At 35.5% G+C, this 22,771-nt stretch overlaps 1 protein-coding gene across 3 annotated transcripts in view; it reads right to left on the bottom strand.

Moving 5' to 3' along the window:
- RCAN2 (regulator of calcineurin 2) overlaps positions 1-22,771 on the bottom strand; it is a 336,436-nt gene that overhangs the window by 129,624 nt on the left and 184,041 nt on the right. The window contains exon 1 of one of the 3 annotated variants that reach the window (XM_074310748.1): positions 17,844-18,248. The exons of the other annotated variants lie outside the window; for them this stretch is intronic. Within the exon in view, the coding sequence (XP_074166849.1) occupies positions 17,844-17,930 (87 nt within the window). The 5' untranslated portion in view covers positions 17,931-18,248. Of the gene's footprint in view, positions 1-17,843; positions 18,249-22,771 lie in introns of those variants that run through there. 3 annotated transcript variants of the gene reach the window in all.

The following is a 22,771-nucleotide window of genomic DNA, read 5'->3' as shown; positions in this document are numbered from 1 at the left end:
TACCACTTATATAAATTTGGGCCTCAGCTTCTTCACTGGTAAAATGAGGGATTTGGGCTAAATGGCCTCTAAGATCATCTAGAGCTTTGGAAATATAATCCTATGGATCCTTTGGACTCTCCAGGCTTTACTTTCCTCTATGAATTCTGTGTTTCATGACCGTAGTCTCTAGATTGTCTCCAAGTATTTTCACGAGCTGCCCTTCATGCCTTCCACACTTTTACATCTTGTTTTCACTGGCTTCATTCTTAGGTAAGATTTTAGCTAAGATCCCACTTTCTGACAGAATCATTTCCAAGTCCTCCTTAATCTTAATGCTTTCCTACTACATCAGAGATATATAGTTAGACACATGTGTAAATACATGCACATACATATATACAGATAAACACACAAAATACAAACGTGTATGCATATATGTATATACAGTATATACAGCATTTTATATTATATTTTATAAATGTTATAAACATTTATATCACATGTATATAATTTTTATATCATATTACCACATGCATTATCTATTTATGCACATATATCATGTGTATATATGTACACAATATACACATATATTATTTATATATTATGTGTATATACATAATACAAACATGTGCAAATAAACATATTGTATGAATACAAAGAATTTTATATATTATGTATGTCTAATTTATATATAATACCTATTATATGTATATTAAATGTATATTTACACATTATATTGTATATGTGCAGACATACACATGTATAATATGTATACATAGAATAATAGTTATATATATTATGTATATATAGACACATAATATAAACATAACCACATAAGTATATTGCATACAGAATACATAGAATTATATATATTATTTGTGTGTTATTTCTATATCATATTATGTATGATATATTTTGTATACTTACATATAGGTGTGTATAGGCATATACACATACATTGCATATAAACAAATATACATGCTATATATGTATATAGTATATGTGTATGTATATATGTACATATATAAATATATACACATAAGCATATTATACATATACATAGAATTTATATATTATGTGAATGATTTATATATTACATATATGTTTTATATATTATATAGGTATATATACATAATACAGACATACACATAAATATTGTATATATATAGAATTTTATGTACTATATTGTATGTATATTTATATATATATGCTGTATTGTGTGTATATGTGCATACACATACCTATATGATGTATATATTACACACACAGGGCAATTAGGTGGCACAATGGATAGAATGTCAGGCCTGGAATCAGGAAGACTTGAATTCGAATCTGACCTCTCTGGATGATTCATTTATGTCTGCCTCAATTTCCCCAGATAAAATAATCTGGAGAAAGAAATGGCAGACCACTCCAGTATCTTTGAACCGGAGAAAGACAGAGTGGACCACTTTTGTATCTTTGCCGGGAAAATCCCAAAAAGGATTACAAAGAATTGGACACAACTGAAAAATAACTCAGCAATGACAACAATAACAAAGTACTTAGTGTCGTGTCTAGGACATAATAGGCATGTAATAAATGCTGTTGATTTAACAATGATCCTATGGACACGGACAACACAATATATCTTTCAAAATCAAAACAGTGCATTGGAAGGAAGGAGGTCTTTATAAAAGATCTACTATGTGCCAGACATAGTGCTCAAGTCATCTTGACCTATGAATTGCCACTGGATTTTGATGATTCTGGAGGAGAAAGGAAGACTGATGATTTTGCACAGCCCTGACTCACTTAAATTCACTTGCAAGTCAAGACATCCTCCTTCTGATGTCATTGGTTCTCTTTGAAAACAACAGATGCACAACAACAAGAAGAACAATCATTATTATATCATTTGGTCTTCACAACAACCTATCATGTGCTGTTACTATTTTCATTTTAAAGTTGAGGAAACTGAGATAAAAAGAGATTAAGTGACTTAGTGCCCAGAGACATGCAAATTCTAAGAATCTGAGGCTGAATTTGAACTCAGTTCTTCCATCTATTTGAACTCCGAAGTGCTCTCTCCACGGCTCCCCCAGTTTCTGCATGTAGAACAACCCCAACATCAGATGCCATAAGGATGGATGGAGCTCCTCAGGGCAATGTCCCTCTCTGAATCAACTCACTGAGAGTTGTGAATTTTGAACGTCCTGGACTTCAGAGGGCACACCTTTTAGGACCAGGTGCAAGATGGACTCAAAGTTCCCTTGTGAGATAAAGTAGAAATCATCTGAGGATAGACTGGCTCTTATAATTATGAAGCAAGTCAGGCCCTCGTGGAGACTAGCAGGATATTAGACAAGGCTTAAGTTTGGCACTTCATCTGGTGACTGTAGTTGGTTCACTGTCTTATCTAACAAAGAAGGTAAACCTGATAAAGTCTGTAATTGAAAATGTAATTGAAAAAGATAGATAGTTCTTTTCAGAGAAGGACATTCTTGGGCAGAGTGTCAGGAACTTTTGAAAAGTTGAAACATTTTCATTTTGTGCCTGGCGTTAAGGACTTCAGACGTCAGAACCCTTACTTCAAGTAGCAACAGCTACATCTGATAATGACTGGGTACAGTTTTATTACAATATAGTGGAAATGAACAACATACTTTCTTCAGGAGAAAATTATTACCAAGGGCATTTATCTCCCAGCCAGAAGGAGTAGCTGATAATTATTTTGGCTTCAGATAAACCCAGTTTGTACGGTTTGGGAGAGGGATATATTTTTTTTTCTGTGTACTCATCATCAAACTGATGTGGTAAAAGATTCTATCACATGGTGTGATGGATAGACTATGAGATTTGGAATCATAAACATTCAAGACCATACCTTGCCTGAGGTGTTTACTAGCCACTTAATTCCCTCAAACCTTGTTTTTTCTCATTGATTACATGAAGATAAGGATAGCACCTAACTCCTGCATTGCTTCAAGAATCAAATGACACAATTTATGAAGAAAGGTTCTGAAAATCTCTAATTAGTATATAAATGTGAGCTACTATTCCTATAGAATTCTTGAGAAATTGGAAATATAGTCTATTGGGCAAATCAGCTAATAAGCATTTGTTAAGTTCTCTCTAGTTGCTAAGTACAAGTCAGTCAATAAGCATTTTGGGTGTCTTGGTGGATGGAGTACAGAGGCTGGAGTCACTTCAGATTGGGGGACCCTGGACAAAATCACTTTGCCTCTGTTTCCTCATCTGAAAAATATGGCAGTTACTCCAGGATCTTTTCCAAGAAAACCACAATTAGAATCACGAAGAGTCAGACACGACCGAAATAACTGGACAATAACAAAAATGTGCTGTCCCAAAGATATAAGAAATAACAACACTATTATCCTTGTCCTCAAAAATCCCTGCTCTCCATGTTAACAGGGGGAGGGGAATATGTAAATAACTAGATCAATGCAATATATATATATATGGCATGAATGCAATGTAATCTCAGAGGGGAAGTCAGGGGACTAGAAAAGTGCCCTTGCAGAAGGTGGGATTTGAGCCGAGTCTATTTTTTACAATAGCTTTTTATTTTTCAAAATACATGCAAAGATAATTTTCAACACTCACTCTTGCAAATTTTTGTGTTTCAAATTTTTCTTCCTCTTTATACTCCTCCCCTAGACAACAACTAATCCAATATAGGTTAAACGTGTACACTTATTCTAAACATATTTCTACATTTATCATGTTACACAAGAAAAATCAGACCAAAAGGGGAGAAAAAGAAAAAGGAAAAAAAAAACAAACAAGCAAGCAAACAGCAACAACAAAAAGTGAAAATATTATGTTGTGATTCACATTCAGTAGCCATAATCCTCTCTTTGGAGGCAGATTGCTCTCTTCATCATAATTTTATTGGAATTGGCCTGAATCACTTTGTTGTTAAAAAGAGCCACGATCATCATATAATTTTCTTGTTGTTGTGTACAGTGTTTTCCTGGTACTACTCACTTCCCTCAGCATCAGCTTGCTTGCTTATTTATCTATCTCTCTATCTATTTATTTCTGAGGCTGGGGTTAAGTGACGTGCCCAGGGTCACACAGCTAGGAAGTGTTAAGTGTCTAAAACCAGATTTGAAGTCGGGTCCTCCAGAATTCAGGGCTGGTGCTCTATCCACTGGGCCACCTAGCTGCCCCCTAGCATCAGCTCATTTAAGTCTCTTCAGGCCTTTCTGAAATTATTCTGCTGATCGTTTCTTATAGAACAATAATATTCCATAATATTCATAAACCATACTTTATTCAATCATTCCCCAACTGATGGGCATCCACTCAGTTTTCAGTTTCTTGCCACTACAAAAAGGTTGCCACAAACATTTTTGCACATGTGGGTCCTTTTCCCTCTTTTTTGATCTCTTTGCAGATATGGGTCCAGTAGAGACACTGCTGGATCAAAGAGTATATACAGTTTGGTAGCCCTTTGAGTATAGTTCCAAATATTTGAGTTGAGTCTTAAAGGAACCCAGGAATACCTGGAGATGGAGATGAAGAGGAAAAGCTTGCCCACAATGCAGGGCAGGGAGTGCAAAAGCTTGGAGCTGGCAGTGGATAGAAAGAATGTAGTATTAAAAGAATAACAAGTGAGCCAATCTAGTTAGATCACATCATGAAGGGGTAACAAAGCATAAGATGCCTGGAAAGGTAGGTTGTTGATGTTGAGTTGTTTTTTAGTTGAATTCAATTCTTTGTGATCTAATATGGGGTTTTCTTGGCAGAGATACTGGACTGGTAAGCATTTATTTCACCAATTCATTTTACAGATGAGAAAACTGAGGCAAATAGGTTTTAAGTGATTTGCTCAGGGTCTAAGGCTGGATTTGAACTCAGGAAGGTGTCTCAATGAACTATGGCAGCACATAAGTTTCCCTAGGAAAGTTAGGAGCTGGGTTACAAAGAGCTTTAATTGCAAATGAAATTTATATTTCATCCTAGATAGAGAGCCTTGGGACACCATCTTCATTCCTCTATATATGTTTTTATTTTCATATACTTTGTCAAAAGGAGATATGAAATTCAAGACTAACACTGGAAATATATAATCTTAGATTGTGGCCTGGGACATGAAGAGATTGAGTGGCAGGTACAGGACAGGGTATATCAGAAGTATACCTGGAGCTAAGGTCTCCCTGATGCTGGGCCCTCTATACGCTGTACAAGTTCTTGAATTTCCTTCCACATAAAAGTAAGGTTGCCTCAGTCAAAGTGAAACCTGTTGAAGACTTTAGCTAAAAGGCCAAGGTCTCCCGTTTCATGCAAAGCCATTTCCAGTCCTCTGATTCTATGTTTGGCCACTGGATCTAGATAACTCTGGAGGGGAAAATGAGGCTGGTGACTTTACACAATCTCTCCCACCTAAATCTAATTCAGTTGCATGCTATGGTCAAGAATGAAGGACAAACATATAAGAGAGGGAACAAGCTGTGGCCAGTTCACTATTTTGTTTTGTTTTGTTTTTCCAAGTCAATGCAATTCTACCAACATTTATTGCATAGCTATGAAGGGGCTGTTAGTTTCCATTTTCTTCTTGGCTTAATTTTGACCTTTGTTTAAAATTAAAAAAAGAAAAAAAAAAGGAAATTTAGACATTTCTTATCACTGCTGTTTCTTGGAAGCAGCAGTATGTACAGAGTATTGACTGTGGTCTTGAAACTTCTGGGTTCGGCCCATTACTAGGTATGTGACTGTGCATTTCATTTAAATTTCTTGAGCCTCCGATTTTTTTTTTTTTTTTTTTTTTTTTGGTAAAAAAAGTAGTATTAGCATGAATTATATTTCATGGAAACTTAAGGTCTGATAAAAGTTCTAAAGCTTGAAGGTTTCCTAAGAAACAATCCTCTCATTCTACAGATAAGGAAACTGAGCCTTAGGCAAGAATGATTTGTACAAAGTCACACTGTTTGTATGCATCAGAGTGTTTAATCCTAAATCCCCAGTGTTCTTTCTTAAATGTAATGAAAATGAAATAAGATGTGTATGAGGTATTTTGTAACCATAAAGTAAAAATATAAATGTCAGTTTTTATTGTTTGGAGTTGTTATTATGAGGGGATGTGGTTAGAGCTAATTGTGGGTATCCCAAGAATCAGTCCTCCTCCCTCTATACGGTTTAATTTGGCGCTCTCAGCAGCTCCCAAGGATTCAAACATCATCTGTATGCAGATGTTTCTCAAATCTATTTATCCAACCCTAACTGCTCTCCGGACCTCCAGTTTCTCATCTCCATCTCCTGATTGGATGTCTTTAAACTTGGCACCTCAAAAACTGAACTAGTATCTTTTCTCCCAAATTTTGCCCTCTTGCTGACTTCCTTATTACTGTCCAGGGCTCCATCATTCTCTTTGTCACTCGGGCTTGAAACCTGTGTCCCTTTCCTAACTTGTCCCTCTCATCCTTCCTGTCCCCATGTCTCTATCTCTCTTTGTCTCTGTGCCTGTCTGTATCTCCCTATTTTTGTGTCTCTGACTCAGTCTCTGTATCTCTGCCTTTATGTACCTATTCAACTGTCTCTCTGTCTCACTGTGTGTGTCTCTGTTTCTCTATTGTTTCTGTCTGTCTTTTTGTTTAATCTCTCCCTCTGTATCTCTCCAGGTGTTTGTCTCTCTTTGTCTTTGTGTCTGTGTCTGTGTCTATGTCTGTCTGTTGCCTCTCTCTCTCTGTCTTTCTGTCTTTGTCCCTGTCTGTCTGTCTTTATGTGTGTCTCTATCTCTCTCTGCCTCTTGTCTCTGTCTTTTTATCTCTCCTTCTCCATGTCTGTCTGCCTCTCTCTGTCTCTGTCCATTTGTCTCTCTTTCTCTGTCTTTATGTGTATCTCTGTCTCTTATTTTTGTTTCTGTCTGTCTGTCTGTCCATCTATCTATGTCTGCCTATCTGTGCCTCTCTCTCTGTCTTTCTGTCTTTGTCCTTGTCTGTCTGTCTTTATGTGTGTCTCTATCTCTCTCTGCCTCTTGTCTCTGTCTTTTTATCTCTCCTTCTCCATGTCTGTCTGCCTCTCTCTGTCTCTGTCCATCTGTCTCTCTTTCTCTGTCTTTATGTGTATCTCTGTCTCTTATTTTTGTTTTGTCTGTCTGTCTGTCTGTCTGTCTGTCTATCTATCTATCTATCTATCTATCTGTCTATCTATCTATCTACCTATGTCTGCCTATCTGTGCCCCTCTCTTTTTTCCCCCCAATATTCAGTCAGTTGTCAGGGGTTGCTTACCACCATGATACACATTCTCACTATCTCTTCCATTCCAGTCTAATCTCCACTCAGTTGTCAAGTTGATCTTCCTAAACACAACACCAATCTAAGAATATCAATCTCCTTCCAAGTGAACTTCAATGGCTTCCTACTATCTGAAAATAAAAACAAACAAAAAACTCTCTTCTGTGTTCAAATCTCTTCATTGACTAGCCCTTTTCTACTTTTCGGTCTTTTTACACCTTATTCACTTATCTCCAGATGCTTTGGGACCCCATGAGATGGATCTGCTTGCTGATTGCTCCTCACACATGACATTACATTTACATTCAGGCATTTTCACTGGCCATCCTTCATATCTGGAATATTCTCTCTTCTCATCTCTACTTCTAGCTTTCAATGACTTGCTTCAGGAACCAGCAAGAAGCCTTTCCAGATCCCCCTTAATGCTCATAACTTTCCTTTGTTATTATCTTCAATTTAGCCTCTATAGATCTTGCAGATACATAGTTATTTGCATGTTGTCTCCCTCATTAGACTTTAAGCTCCTTGAGAGCAGGGACTGAATTTTGCCTTTTTTTTTTTTTTTTTTTTTTTTGTATTCCCAATCATTGCACATAGTGTAACTTTAATAAATATTTGTTACCCTGATTTGTTGCCTAGTGAAAAAATCCTAGCAGAATCTATATTCCCTGAGTTTCTTTTAAAACATAATAAAATGCCATTTTTAAATGGAATTCAATTTCAATGGAAATAGATCCACAGCACCTGACATGAGTGCCTCTGTAATTCACACCAGTGCAATTGTCCTTGAAAAACTAAAATTCTTCCAGTAGTCCTAGTGGAATTTCTTATTTAATCACTAATCTGTCTTCCTATCTAGGCTCAAAAAGTGTCTAAGACAGACTAGATTTTTCTACTCATGGTATATCTTTCTCCTGTCAGCATTCTTTTCTTCCCATCCTATAAAGGCATTTCTTCTTTCCTTTCTTTCTTTTCTTTCCTCCCTCCCTCCTTCTCTCCCTCCCTCCCTCTCTCCCTCCCTCCCTCCGTCCCTTCCTTCCTTCCCTTCCTTCCTTCCTTCCTTCCTTCCTTCCTTCCTTCCTTCCTTCCTTCCTTCCTTCCTTCCTTCCTTCCTTCCTTCCTTCCTTCCTTCCTTCCTTCCTTCCTTCCTTCCTTCCTTCCTTCCTTCCTTCCTTCCTTCCTTTCCTTCCTTCCTTCCTTCCTTCCTACCTTCCTTCCTTCCTTCCTTCCTTCCTTCCTTCCTTCCTTTTCTTCCTACCTTCCTTCCTTCCTTCCTTTTCTTCCTACCTTCCTTCCTTTCCTCATTCCCCATAGAATCAAAATTAGACTTTAAAGATCATTTAGTCCAACCCTCTCATTTTACAGATGGGGAAACTGAAGTCATAAGAGATGAAGTGACTTATCTGAGGCACACAGGTAGTAAGTATTAAAGCTATACAAACAAGAATAAATAACAGTTTCTTCCCAATTCTTGCAAGATTTTAGGGAGAAAATCCTAACTTTCATTTTCCCATAAACCCCTGCTTTTTCAGAACTGCCTCAGACTTTCCCAATATATTGAGAAAGAATCAGAGATGGAAGAGAAAAGAGAGGTTTTACAGGACTGTTTTATTTTTAAATACTCTAGCATCATTATCTAGAAAGCTAGTATGGAAATATCTTATGTAAATAATCTTTTAATGATAAAGGTACTATATAAAAGTATAATATCAAGTAACAACAAGATCAAGAGAGCCAACAATGGATATAATGAGTGGAGAGCTGGTCTTATAGTCAGCAAGAAATAGTCAGATTTGTCAAATGCCATCTTTGACATAGAGTGGCTGTGTGACTCTCTCAGAGCTCCAGGGTCATAACTCTAGAATTGAAAGAAATCTTAGAGATCATCTAGGGTTACAAGTTGTAGAGAAGGGGCTGACCTGCTTTAATAGAGGAAATCCCTCCCTGGGAACTCTCAACACCTATGAAATTAAAAGATTTTTTTTTAAATGTATAAACCATCTTTTATTCAGAATATCTGAGGAATGAAGCAGTCTGGTTAACTTACTATTTTGGTGGTAGTGATCACAAGAATTTTTAGAAGAGTAGGAATACTTGATATTTGTATAGAGGTTTAAGGTTTATAAAATTCTTTATACAGAGGAAAAGAGTCTCAAGAACTCTACCAGACATCACGCCTCCACTTTGGTCCCCCTCCTCATTTCTTTCCACAAATCCAAGTCAAGGTTAAGACAAGACCAGCAATGGCAAGAACTCTGTTAGTCTGCCCACCTGGAAGGAAAATATCTTACCCATCATGTTTTTCTGGCTATATATCTGTGTTCAGGGGAAATCTGGGTTGTATATGCATTATTTCATTTGAGCCTTAAAACAACTCTGTGAGGAACTAACAGTTTTATTATTCCTATTTTACAGAGGAGGAGACAGGCTCAGAGGGAGACAATTTTTTGCAAAGGATCACAGATATTTAAAAAGTCTGAGCTGGGATGTTGGAAGAACATATTCCTGGGGAAAATGGATCTAGCTTAACTTTTGAGAACCTCCTCAGAAACTGGCAAATTCTACAGACAAAGGCTTAATTTATTGCTTTGTTGAGTTCTAAACTTAATAAAGTGACGGAAGAAATGTTAGTTATGAAGATAAAACTTAAAAGTGTATTGTTTTTATTTTTATTTTTTTTTGGGGAAAGAATACGTTAGCACGTTGCTAACACATGGGAGATTTGTTTGAAGTTGTATCATTTTTGTATTGTTCTTTTAATTCATCCCTTATATAAGCTTGCTTAGCTGTCAAAGGATCATATCTCTGGAGTTGGAAGAGACTTCAGAGGTCATCTAGTCCAAATCTTTAACTTTTCTAATGAGGAAACTGAGACTCCAGAAAAAGTAGACCACTTACCCAAAATAATTTGTGTATTTCTCATAACAGCTAAATATAGAATATGCCAAGGAAAACAAACTTCAAGCATGGTTTTTTGAATTGACCAGGGTTTTGGTTTCCAAATAAAAGAAATGTATTGTGGTGAGCAGCTCTACAGTTATGAATTAACAAGTGGAATATATATAACAAGTGGAATAACATTACACGTACTGGCAAAGAATCAGTAATATAGTATAATAGTCAACAACAAGAAAAATTAATATGAAGCCTCTTCCTTTTTCAATTCTCTCCACAGTTGCCAAAGTGATAATCTTAAAACATGTTTTACCATGTTACCCCTCTGTTCAAAAAGCTCCTGAGCTCCTTATTATCTCTAAGATAAAAATCCTTTGTTTGGCATTTAAAACCCTTCACCATGTAATTCCATTTAATTCCATTTTAGCTTTTCAAGCTTATTTACACATTATTGCTCTTCATTCATTCTGTGGGTGGGCGGCTCAGCCAAATTTGCCTTTTTTCTGCTTCTCCTTCATGACATTTTGTCTATCACTTCTCTGTGTTTGAAAGAGGCTTAACATCATTCCTGAACTGCATTTCTTCTTTACCTCCATCTCATATCATCCCTAGCTTCCTTCAAAGTTCTGATAAAATATATTTCTCATTCAAGACTTTTCCTTATCCCCTCAAAACATAGCTCCACCCCAAATTTATCTTTGATTCATTTTCTTCATATTGTATATTCAGAAATATAATTTATTTTCTTCCTATTCTATATTTATAAATCACACACATTTTATAATTATAACATATGCCTAATTTTTATTTATAAGTTAAAACCAATTTTATAAATTAGAAAATATACATATTTTATTAAAATGTGTATATATTTATAAATATAGAAATTTTATATATTATATATTATGTAAGATATATCATATAATATATAATTATATATAATAAATTTATAAATACACAAAAATGATAAATATACACACTTTATAAATTATTCAGTAGAAATATTTTATATTTACATATCATGTTCTTTTTCTTAATAGAATGTAAGCTCCTTGAGGGGAGGCACCATTTAAAAAAAAAAAACTTTGTATTTATTCCTACCTTTTTGTTCAATTCTTATTACAAAGTTAATGTAATGAAAAATGCTTTTGAATATTGAATGAAAATATAGATAATATTATAGCTTAGTTGTCTTACAGAGAAAATCAAATAAGGTTTTCTTATTACACATAAGGTTTTCTTATACACACATAAAGTGAGTATAAGCCTTCATGGAAACTGGACTATATCCTTAGTATTATGGTCTCACAACCATATTCCTTGTAAGCCTCACAGCTTTGATGGTGTGGAGAAATTAGAGCAAAAAGGAACTAAAACCCATGAAAGAATCAGGAAGGAATTGGGATTTTGTAGAATAATAAAGAGAAGACTGGAAAGATTCAGTACAATCAAAAAAGCAGTTAGACTTAGGAATTTGAAATTCCAAGTTGGAGTCCTATCTTCATCATCAACTATGCTTATGCTCTTGGAAACTTTATTTTTCTGAGTCTCAAAGAATACAGACAGTAAAAACCTCAAAGGTTTGCTGGTCAAACCCCAACCTGATCAGGAATTCCTTTACAATATCAGAAATTCTTAAGTAATCATCCAAGTTCCAATTGAATACCTCCAGTGATAGGGAACTCAATCTTTTGGACCTTCTAATTATTAGAAGGAAATTCCTTGAATTGAACTAAAAGTGGCCTCCACAATAATTTCCATTCCTACTTTTCCCTCTGGGCTAAATGGAAAAAAAAAGAGTAATCTATTTTCCACAAATAACTTCAAATAATTGAATACATCTATCATGTTCTCTGCAAGTCTTCTCTTCTCTAGGTTGAACAACTCCCAGTTCCTTCTAATAATCCCCTTATGGCATAGTTGTGCCCTCTTATCATTCAGGATGCCATTCCTCTGGACATTCTCTGGCTTGCTACAATTGGTGCACAGAATTAAATGTAATAATCGGATAAAGTCTCACCTGAGCAGAACATTGTTAACACTTCTCAAATTTTGGACATAAGACCTCCTAATGAAAATTTAAAATTAACTTTTTTTTTTCAAACTGCTACATCAAATCATTTTCTCATAACTAGTTTTGCAATACTAAAATTCTTAGTCCCCTTTTCCCCCAAGAATCCATTATCTACTCTGAGATCTTTGGAGAATTCTGTTTTTATTTTCTATATAAGTTATCACTTATAGCATCGGGTTTGAGGGAATTTGAGATGAGCCTTCTATACCAAGTCACTGATAAAAATGGTCAAAGTAATGGTGAAGGACACAGAGCCATGGCATTTCACTGGCACCTATCTTGACACTGAATTATTCATCACCGCTCTTTGGGGCCATTCAGCTGGTCCTAGGCCATTGAACTATACTATTATCCAGCTCATATTTCCCTATCTTGACCCCAGTAAAACAATGAGAAACTGGCAAATTCCTTATGGAAATTCAATTATACTTGATCTATGATGTTCGTCAGAGCTATCAATCCAATTACTTGGTCACAAAAGGAAATTAGGCTAATTTGTCATTATTTGTTCTTGATAAAGCCATGCTGTCTCTTAGTCTTACTCTATTCTTGTCTAAAATACTCACAAAGCATCCCTCTAATAAGTGGATCTAGAATTGTGCCAATAATGGAAGTCATTATTCCAATTAGCTGGTAGCCAACTAGCTTGAATTTTACCCCACTTGAAACTGTCTACAATAGTTATCCCACCCACATCATAATTTTCCCCTTTGCAGTTTCAATATATCATCAGTTGGTATAAAAAAATTAAATGGGAATTTTGGGGGAGTTTTTCAGAAGCCACAGCAAACAGCTACAATACAGCAAACAATATAGAAATATTTAATAAACTTAGACATCTTTGAAATATATGTATAGTATCATATAATAGCAAGATATTTAATCACAATAATTTAGACTTCTTCTCTGGTATGAAAGGAGGATCAAAAATTTTATGCATATTTTCCAGATTATGGAACCTAACCCCTGTGATGTGGAAGGAATAACTGTATTTTCCTATCTTCAGTTTTGCGGAATTTCTCTCAGTCTCTATATCACATAATCACATAAAAGTATCTCCTTCATTTTTTCAAAGATCACTACCAGTAGTTTAACAATTACATCTAAGTACTCTTTTAATATATGCAAATGCTATTTGTTTAGTCTGGTGACTAGAACTCGTTGAGGGCAGTTACATGCTCCTTTGACTTCTTATCACATATTTCATGCTTTTATTCACTTCTAACTACTTCCTCTTTAAGTGTAAGATCAGTTGAAGACTGTTACTGTTCTTTGTATAGAGAACCGTAACACAATAGAAATGGAGTAATTTCAACTTCTCTTCATTATCCCTTATCATCATCTCATTCATGGCAAGCAGTGATCATGCCTTTAATTTTCTTCTTGTCCTCAACAAAATAAAAAACTCTTTTTTCTGGGGGGAAATTACACTTTACTGAATGCTTCAGCCTATTCTATGCTTGATCATTTCTGCTATCTATTCTGCCATTATTTATGTCAACTCCCATTTCCTGTCCTTGTTGTTTCTGAGCATGTCATTATAAAATACAAACTGATCAGTGAACTCCCTGTACAGACAAATTATTTTTCTGCATCAAAATAATCAATATCTATTTCATCAGAATTTCATTCTCAAATGATGAGTAGAATAATTTTGAAAAACCTGAACTTACACGAACTGATGCAAAGTGAAGTGAGCAGAACCAGGAGAATACACAGTAACACTATGATGAACAGTTGTGAATGACTACCTCCAAAGAAGAACTAAAGGAGTCTGAATGCAGAATGATAACATATTATCTTTCACTTTATTTCATGTTTTTTTTTTTTCATATATAACCCATATCAAATAGTGAGGAGGAAGGAGAAAAAAGGAGAGAAACAGCAACTATATCTTTCTTCAAGGAATTCATGGTAGTAGATCACAGATATTATGGGGAAGGGAAGTGTAAAAGACAATAGGAAGCTGTTGCTTAGAATTCTTGATCAGGGATAAACAAGCTTTCTAGTGGAACCTAGCCTCCTAGAATCCAAGGGATTTTTCATATTTAAATGAATTTAATGAATTTTAAATTAATTAATTAATTAAATTAATTAAATACCTATTATATGTCAGGCATTGTGCTAGGCACCGAGAATATAAAGACAAAGATATAAGGAGTCCCTGCTTTCAAAGAGCTTACATTTTACTAAAAAGGAGAGAAGGGAATTATTTTCTCCTCTCAAAACTAAGAGAAATACATAATAGAGGAAAGAGCAAGATAAATTATTTAATAAATATTAAAATATCTAAATAATTTATAGATAAATAAATTATAGAATATGTAACCTATATTCCATAAATAAATTATACAATGGCTATTAACAGGTATAGATATAGGAGGTAGCAGTGGGTGGGTTTCTTTCCCAGAAGCTACCTATCCCAAATGAAATCATAGGTCTAGACAAAGGAAGGGAAGGAGTATCCTTTCTGAAATTTTTCTTTGTGTACTTTAATTTAAATGCATTTAAATTGGATTAATTGAATTGCATTAATTTAATTTATTTTATCAACACCATAGGTAATATTGCCATTACCTGCTGACTTTCAGGTACATGTATGGCATCTCTGTCTACATTGCTATATTTTCCTACAAAAGCATTAAAAAATGCAAAGCTGAGCATATACACAAAGGGAATATTTTTAAAAAGCAAGTGTGTGAGGTTAGAGGACAGTTTTTGTTTGTTTGTAAGGGAAGGCTATTGGATTTAAAGCAACTGAGCATGATGTTCTGCAAGTGAGGAAATGCCATCATCTAGCAAATGCCATTGATCTATCTGCTCTGTAGATTGGGTAAACAGAAACAAATCCCTTGTAGCATCACAGATCCTTGGGCTGGAATGAAATGGAATATCAGTCTCTAGCTGGAAAGCAAGTACAAGACCTTCTCCCATCTGACTCCAGCCTGTATCATGCACAATGAGTCTTACTTAGGTGAACACTCTGCTTCACCCAGACTGATCTACTCACTCTTCATCCAAGTATCCTTAGCTTTTCCACTTTGCTCCTGAGTAGAACACCCTCCTTTTTTGCTTATAAAAATCAGATCCACCTAATACCTTTCAAGAAGCTTACTCCAACTTCTCTAGCTAGAAATGATCTCATATCCTCTGAAATTATCTGAACTCTTATAATCCTTATTTCTATACCATATGTTTAGTAAACATCTAATAAATGTTTTCATTCACTCATTCATCCTGCAGCTCAATTCACAGTACCTGGCACATGGTAAGTGCTTAGCAAATCCTTGCTGATTGATTCAACAGACATTTGTATTAAGTGTCTGCCATGGAGTTAGATGTTACCAATATAAATAAAATGTAGGTTATGCCTTCATAGATTTTATAAACTTGTAGGAGGCCAAATACTTAGAATATATTCAAGTTGTGTGGGCACACCCAGCCCATGTTCTATGATTCCCTATATGTATAAAAGAATATAAAACAGAATAATAAAAAATATTATAAAGGTAAAAACAAAACTTCTATGTAGGTCTGCAGAAGGCTAGGGTTAGGGTACTATTTTTTTTTCATTCAAATATGTCTATTTTGCTTAGTCAACTAAAATGTAATCTCTTGGAAAATAAAATTATACATTATCCTCCTCTATATCCCTCAATTGTGCCATGTATATACTATAGGCTCAGCAACTAATGATGTTAATGCTCATGATCTGAATTCCTGTGACCATGTTTCAGAAAACATATGGGAAAAATTCAAGATCTATTCAATGACCTTCCCATGTCACATGGAAAATTGGCAATGCATTGTCCATGTGATGTTAGACATAATGCTGGCTTTTCCTTTATGATTATAATTATACATCTCTCTGCACCAATATTTCCTGGAAGACATAACAACTCTTTCATTATTCCTACTATCTACGTTGATTATACACCATGGTGATGGACAGAACTCTCAGAAAGGAGGCATTTTCTAGAAATGGTATGTGAAATGCATATCTAAATCAGTGCACATGATTCAATTCAACCCAACCAACATTAAAGTAAACATTTCCTCTGCACAGACTACTGGAATTTAAAATGGGCTCTGACTTATTGGTACTATTTTGTAGAATAGACCCTGGAAACTCCCCATGATGCTTGTATAAAAATATGCAGGTGTGACCAACTCAACCTTTGATTCCAATTCAAAAGTGTTTTGAAGCATTTATGTTGGACAAATGACATGCTTGAGTGACGTGGTCTCCTGCTAATAATTTACAAGCACTTGTCCATAAGATGCTGTGTCTCACCTGCATACATAGCAACAAAGAAATTAACTCTTCTCTTTAAATAAAGATTGAAGCTTTGGGGGGAAATGATGCAATTCAATTCTCCCTTTTTTCCTCCTAATCATCCAACAATTCTCGATTTTTTTGTGGTTGTCAAAGTATCTTTCTCTATCAATGTTTTAAAGAAGATGCTATTTTGCTCATTGTGAAGCGTAGCTGCCTTAGTCCTATATAAGAAGAGTAATTAAAATTTCCTTTGCCATAATAGTGGATTCTTTCCATCAAAGAAAACCGAATGCAGAAGATAATTGATTTCATCAGAGTATAATTATCCATGACAATTAGACTACAACTGAAGCAATCAGTAAGGACCAGCAAAGAATATTAAGTGTAAAAAAAAAAACTGGTTCTGATTTTTCCACCCTACTCTATTTGTGTCTGAACTACTCAAACTTTCTTTGTAGGTGTCTACTTAGTCACAAAATAACCTGTTCTTTACCTTTAAGGAATTCCTAGACAAATTATGCAGAACTTGGTTTGTTTTTGTTTGTTTAAGGAAGGATTGTGAAGATTATAACTGCCCCATGGAGCTACTCTGTGTTTGCTCAACTTAAGGAGCATCTCCCAAAACATTTAAATGCAATAAATGACAGGCGAGCTGTTCTGTCATCACATTGGACCATCTTGGGCTTGATGTTTGCTGGGCACGTTTTCTTTAACCATTTCAGATTCTAGCTTCACTTAGAACTAAGATTTCACTAATTTTTTAAATTGACAGATAAAAGGAAAGGAAATTAATATGTAGCTATCGTGAAAAGAGATCATACAATATTGACAAGATAATCAAAGGAATGTTGGCTGCTGCTTTTTCCTGGATGAAAAGAAAAAGAAAAAAAAAAGGTTCGGAGAGCATCATCTCATCTAACTTGATGTAGTTCAGATACTCAGGTATTGAATGTGTTTCTTAGGCAGACCACTATCATATCCCTCCTCTGTTTTTAAACTACTAAACAAACTCTTATTTCCTTAAGTTAAAAAGCTTTTCAAAGCAGTACCAATGATAACCAAAAAAAGAAGGAAGAGGAATAAGTGGGGAAAGAGAATAAAAAGAAGGTAAAGGAAGGGAAGAAAGTAAGAGAAGGGGGGAAGAAGAGGAAGAAAAGGAGGAAGAAAAGAAAAGGTAAGACAAAAGGAAAGAGGAAGATGAGAAGGAAAAAGAAAGAAATGAAAAGGAATGGAAAGAGGAAAAAGAAGAGGGGGAAGGGAAAGAGAGGAAGAGGGAAGAAAGAAGGGAAAGAAAAGGGAGGGATAAAGAAGGGAAAGAAGAAGAGAAAGAGAAGAATAAAGGAGCAAAAGATGAGGGGTGCAAATGCATACCTTAACCTCTTGGTTGGTAAAAATCTCCACATCCACCACACAGGCAACCAGAGTGGAGACATCACAGTCCATGCTCCGGGCTGGCATTCCCCACTCTTTGTATTTAAAAAAGAAAAAAAATAGAACTCAGCAGCTTTGGAGTTTTCAGTTATGTGAAAAGCCTCCAATTAAAAATCTCCACCGAAAAGTGGGCAGTGATGTGTTCTTCTTGGAGCCAGGAGTCAGGGACTCTCTGTACCCAGAGCTGCCTCTGCCTGGTATACCCTTGCAACTGAACAGACACAGCCGAGAAACAGCCCTCGTCCCTCTCGCATGGCAATGACATCACCACAAAGACTGACATAAGCTAAATCTACTTTTTTTTTTCTCCCCCTCCACAAGCCTTTTATCTCCAGGCAGTGCAGTGGAGCAAATTGAACATGATTATGTGCTAAATCTGAACTTGGACTAAATCAATTCGGGCAACGTTCACTGGGAACTGAGTCATAGCTGTTGTTTCTGCCGAGTGCTTATGTTTGCAAAAAAAAGGGGGGGGGGAGAGGATATTGACATCAGAGGTTCTGCTCTGTTGGGAGAAATAATTCTGCAGTTAATAAGCATTGTGAGGTGAAGGTTTGCAGATTTCCCTGGCCACCTCCCCCCTCCCAGTGCAATCCTAGCATCAAGTTGAGGCATTTGGAATATAGCTGGGCTTATGTTAATTGCCTGATGCCCATCAGACAAGCGCACATGTCCTGTGCATCTGAATGCATGCAGTGTATGAGAAGAATGAAACTCCATCCTTAAAGGGGCTGCACATGGCTGGCCATCAGTCACTTAGACAGCCCAAGAGGAGGAGAAGATAATTACAGGTTGGCTAAATGCTCTCAGAGAAGTGTCAGGGCAAGCTGGGGACTCTGAAAACTCTCTTCTATGTTCAGACGTTCAAGCAATCACCAAGGTCATTCTGACTAAAAATGAGCCATGTGCAGGAGATTGCAAGCAAAACATGTATCTATTTCTCTTGTGGGGGGTAGGGAGAAAAGAGACTAGGATTTAATGGGAAAAACATATTGGATGAAGCAGCATGTGGGACCTGGCTCTGTCTTTTTTCCTCTGGCCATAGGGATCCCTTTCTCCTGGTCCTTGAAAGAGATGACACTGACCAGCAAGGGTCATCAGAGGAGACACTGAGAACTGGCTTTCATTGAAGCTTTAATTATAAAAATTCCATTAGCATTCATCAAGTATTTGAGCACTTTCTAGTTGGAGGAGACATTGGGGATCATTCTTGAGCTCATCTCCCTTCTCATTTTACATACAAAGTAAATAAACACCAAAAAGTGAAATGACTCCTCCAAAGTCACACAGTGAGTTTAAAACCGAACTAGATGACATTTCCTAGTCTAGTGCTCTTTCTATGAGACCTTATAGCCTCTAATTCTTTAATATTCTAATAGCTTTTTTACTTAAAGTGATCTCTATCCCATTGGCTTGGGTTGGAAAATAGGCTGGTAACTGCAAAATATTATTTATCATTTGGGGGACAGCGAGGTGGCACAGTGGACAGAGCTCTGGATCTGGAGTCAGGAGAACCTGAGTTCATTCTGGCCTCAGACATATGTGTATGAGCTCGGGCAAGTCATTTAACCCTCTTTGTCTCAGTTTTCTCATTGGTAAAAAGGGTCAGAGAAGGAAATGGCAAGCCACTCGTTTCTTTGCCAAGAAAACCCACAATAGGGTCACAAAAGTCAGAAATCACTGAAACAATGAAATTTATTATTTTATCACTAGAACTCACAAAAGGATTATAGAAGAAGTGCGGCTCAGTGAAAATATCTAGCATTTACATGGCACTTTAAGGTTTGACTAGTGATAGATTAGATATATTAATCATTTAATCTAATCCATTATCTAATCTATCTATCACTAGTCAAACCTTAAAGTGCCATGTAAATGCTAGGTATTATCATAGTATTATATATTTATATTTACATATATGTATATACATATATATATATACATATACATATATATATAATTTTAAGGTTTGAATGGTGATCAATATATATATAAATCACTATTACATATATGATAGCTTTATAAATATTTTGATATTTATCTAATCTATCACTAGATTTAAAGTGCTATGAAAATGCTAAGTATTATCCTAGTATCATATATTATATATATATAATATACATATACACAATTTTAAGGTTTGAATAGTGATTGATATACATAAGATAGTTATGTATCTAAAGCTAGATAGCTATATAGTTATAGATGTATAGCTATCACTATTCAAATCCTAAAGTGAAACACACAATATATATATATATATATATACATATATATATATATATATATAATGAGGTGACATTGTTATCCCCACTTTACAAACGAGGCAACAGATGCTGAGATTCTGAGAGAGATACATTGACAAGGGAGGCTAGGATCTCGATTCTGCCAAGAACCAAAATGAAATATGTGACACTGGGAAATGGATAAGCATTTCTATATTGCCTATTATGTGCTAGGCACTGTACTAAGCAATTTTTAAAAGTTAAAAAATAATTATATATATATATATATATACATAATATATATATATATATAATTTTTTTAAGTTTTAAAATATCCTCAAAATGTTAAAAAGAAATCTAATGTAAGTGCTATTATTATCCCCATTTTCAGCTGAAGAAACTGAGGTAAATAGTGGTTAAATAACTTGCCCAGTATCCCAGAGGGTTATACTTGAATTCATGTTTTCCTGACTTTAACCCAAATGTTCTACCTGTTGTACCATTTAGCTGCCCCAAAATGATAAATAAGATGCCAGATAAGATTCAAATCCAGCTCTTCCTGTCTTCAAGTTGAGTACTGTATACATTGGGCCCCCTAGCTGCCTAACTGGATTGGACTTGAATATAAGTATAAGGATCCAGATTTAAATGTACGTTCAAGTATTACTTACAAATATCAGGACATTTAATCTTTCTAGGTTTTGATTTCCTCATGTCAGAAATAAAGAAATTGGACTAAATGGCTACTAAGGATTTTACCAATTCCAAATCAATACTCCTGACATATCCTACTCATCCTTAGGGGAATAGGAAGTAGAGAGGAAGAAGAGAAAAAAAATTGGAGAACAGGGATATTTTCACTATCCTTTGTTCAAATAATTAGGATATTTCAATTATATTTCTTTTGTTGTCATCCTTGTTTTCTGACCTTTTTGAGCAACTTTTGAACATTCAATGTTCAAGGAATCATACGTATCAAAGTTAATCCATCAGGCAAACAGCAAATGTATTTTGAAACTTTTATGTTGGTAGGGTGCTGTGACTGGCTTATAGGAGATATGAAGAAGTAGCATTTCTTGTTTCCATTTCTTATCTCCAACAGCCACCTTCTCTTTTTAAAGTTTTCATTCCCTCCATCTTGACTACTACTCTTTCTTCTCCAATGCATCCTCCACACAGTTGAAAAAGTGATTTTTCTAAGTCTGACTACTTCCTCTTCCCCTATCCCTAATAAACTCTAGTGGCTCCTTAAAAAGATTAGGAGCATATACAAAATCTTCTAAATCACATGCAAAGCTCTTCATAGCTTGTTTTAAATCTAGCTACCTTTCCAGATTTATTATCACCCCCTCTTCATGCTATACAGACAAATCAAATTGACTTTCTTGCTGTGTTTTACAGAGAACATCCTATTTCTCACCTCCATGCCTTTGAAAAGGCTGTTGATTTGTCCCAGAATGCATTCCCTCCTCACCTCTACCTCTTAGAATCCTCAATTTTCTCCAAAGTTCAAATAAAAAATCCATATTTACATGAGACCTCAGTTACTAATGCTTCCTCCTTGCTCTACATCCTCATCCTCTGCCAAAAGACCCTAAATTGATTTTGTATGTGCTTTTCTCCTACTTTTGAATTTAAATGTCCTGATGATGTCTGTATGACCAGTTTGTGACATTGTCTGACATGTAGTAGGAACTTTAAAAATGCTTGTTCATAGGTTGATTGAAAAAGCATAATTTAAGTCTAACTGGGGAGATAAATAATTTGAATAAAAAAATATATAGGGTATCCCAAAAGTCTTAGTGCAGTTTTAAGTTTTAAAAAGTGTCTAATGTTAATATCAGGAAGTCCCAATATTTAACTTGCATAAAATTGTGTCATTATGAGTAAGACAAGATGAAACAATACTATATATTTCTGACAATTTGAGGAGTGAGCACTGAGAACTAAGAGGGTTAAATAAAGCTTCCCAGAAAGAGTGGCCAGCAAGGAATTCTACAATTCCGAAGGGAAGGGAGTGAGCGTTCCAGGGATATGGGTCAGTCTAAGCAAAGTGTGGAATGCAGAACATTTAGGTTGGTTTGATTGGAACACAGAATGGCTGAAAGACAATATGTGCAATAATGCAAAGTCAGAAAACCCAATTGTCAAGGACCCTTCTGCCAAAATAAGGAGTCTTTATTTTATCCAAGGCAATAGGGAGCCCCTGAAGGTTAATGAGCAGAAGAGTTGCATAGTCAAAATTGTCAAATTGTCCTTTAGGAAGATTATTTTTGCAGTTGCTTGGAGGGAAGACGGATTGGAGAAATCAGACTCTTAAATTCTTTCATATTAAGATATATATGACAGGAAAAGTTTAGAGTTACTCTGGAAGTTATTTTTATCAGAGGTCAAAGGCAATCTAAATTTGATACTGAATTTTTAGGCATCAAAAGGAAAATGTAGAAATACTGGGGGTGAAGAAGACAATTTCCCAGGACCTCTGAATTTAAGCAGAGCAGGCACTTATTTCTTCTGTTGATGCATAAGGCTAGCCCAAACTAGCTATAGTTCTGACATTATTTGTCTAGAAAATGCCATACGAAGTCTCTCTCTGACCATTGAGAATCAAGGATCATCAAGACCTTCCAGTGTCAGAAGCAG

Source organism: Sminthopsis crassicaudata, chromosome 4 (assembly GCF_048593235.1).
Source record: "Sminthopsis crassicaudata isolate SCR6 chromosome 4, ASM4859323v1, whole genome shotgun sequence".
In the NCBI taxonomy this organism is placed as follows: domain Eukaryota; kingdom Metazoa; phylum Chordata; class Mammalia; order Dasyuromorphia; family Dasyuridae; genus Sminthopsis; species Sminthopsis crassicaudata.
This window is presented reverse-complemented; position numbering and strand designations above follow the sequence as displayed.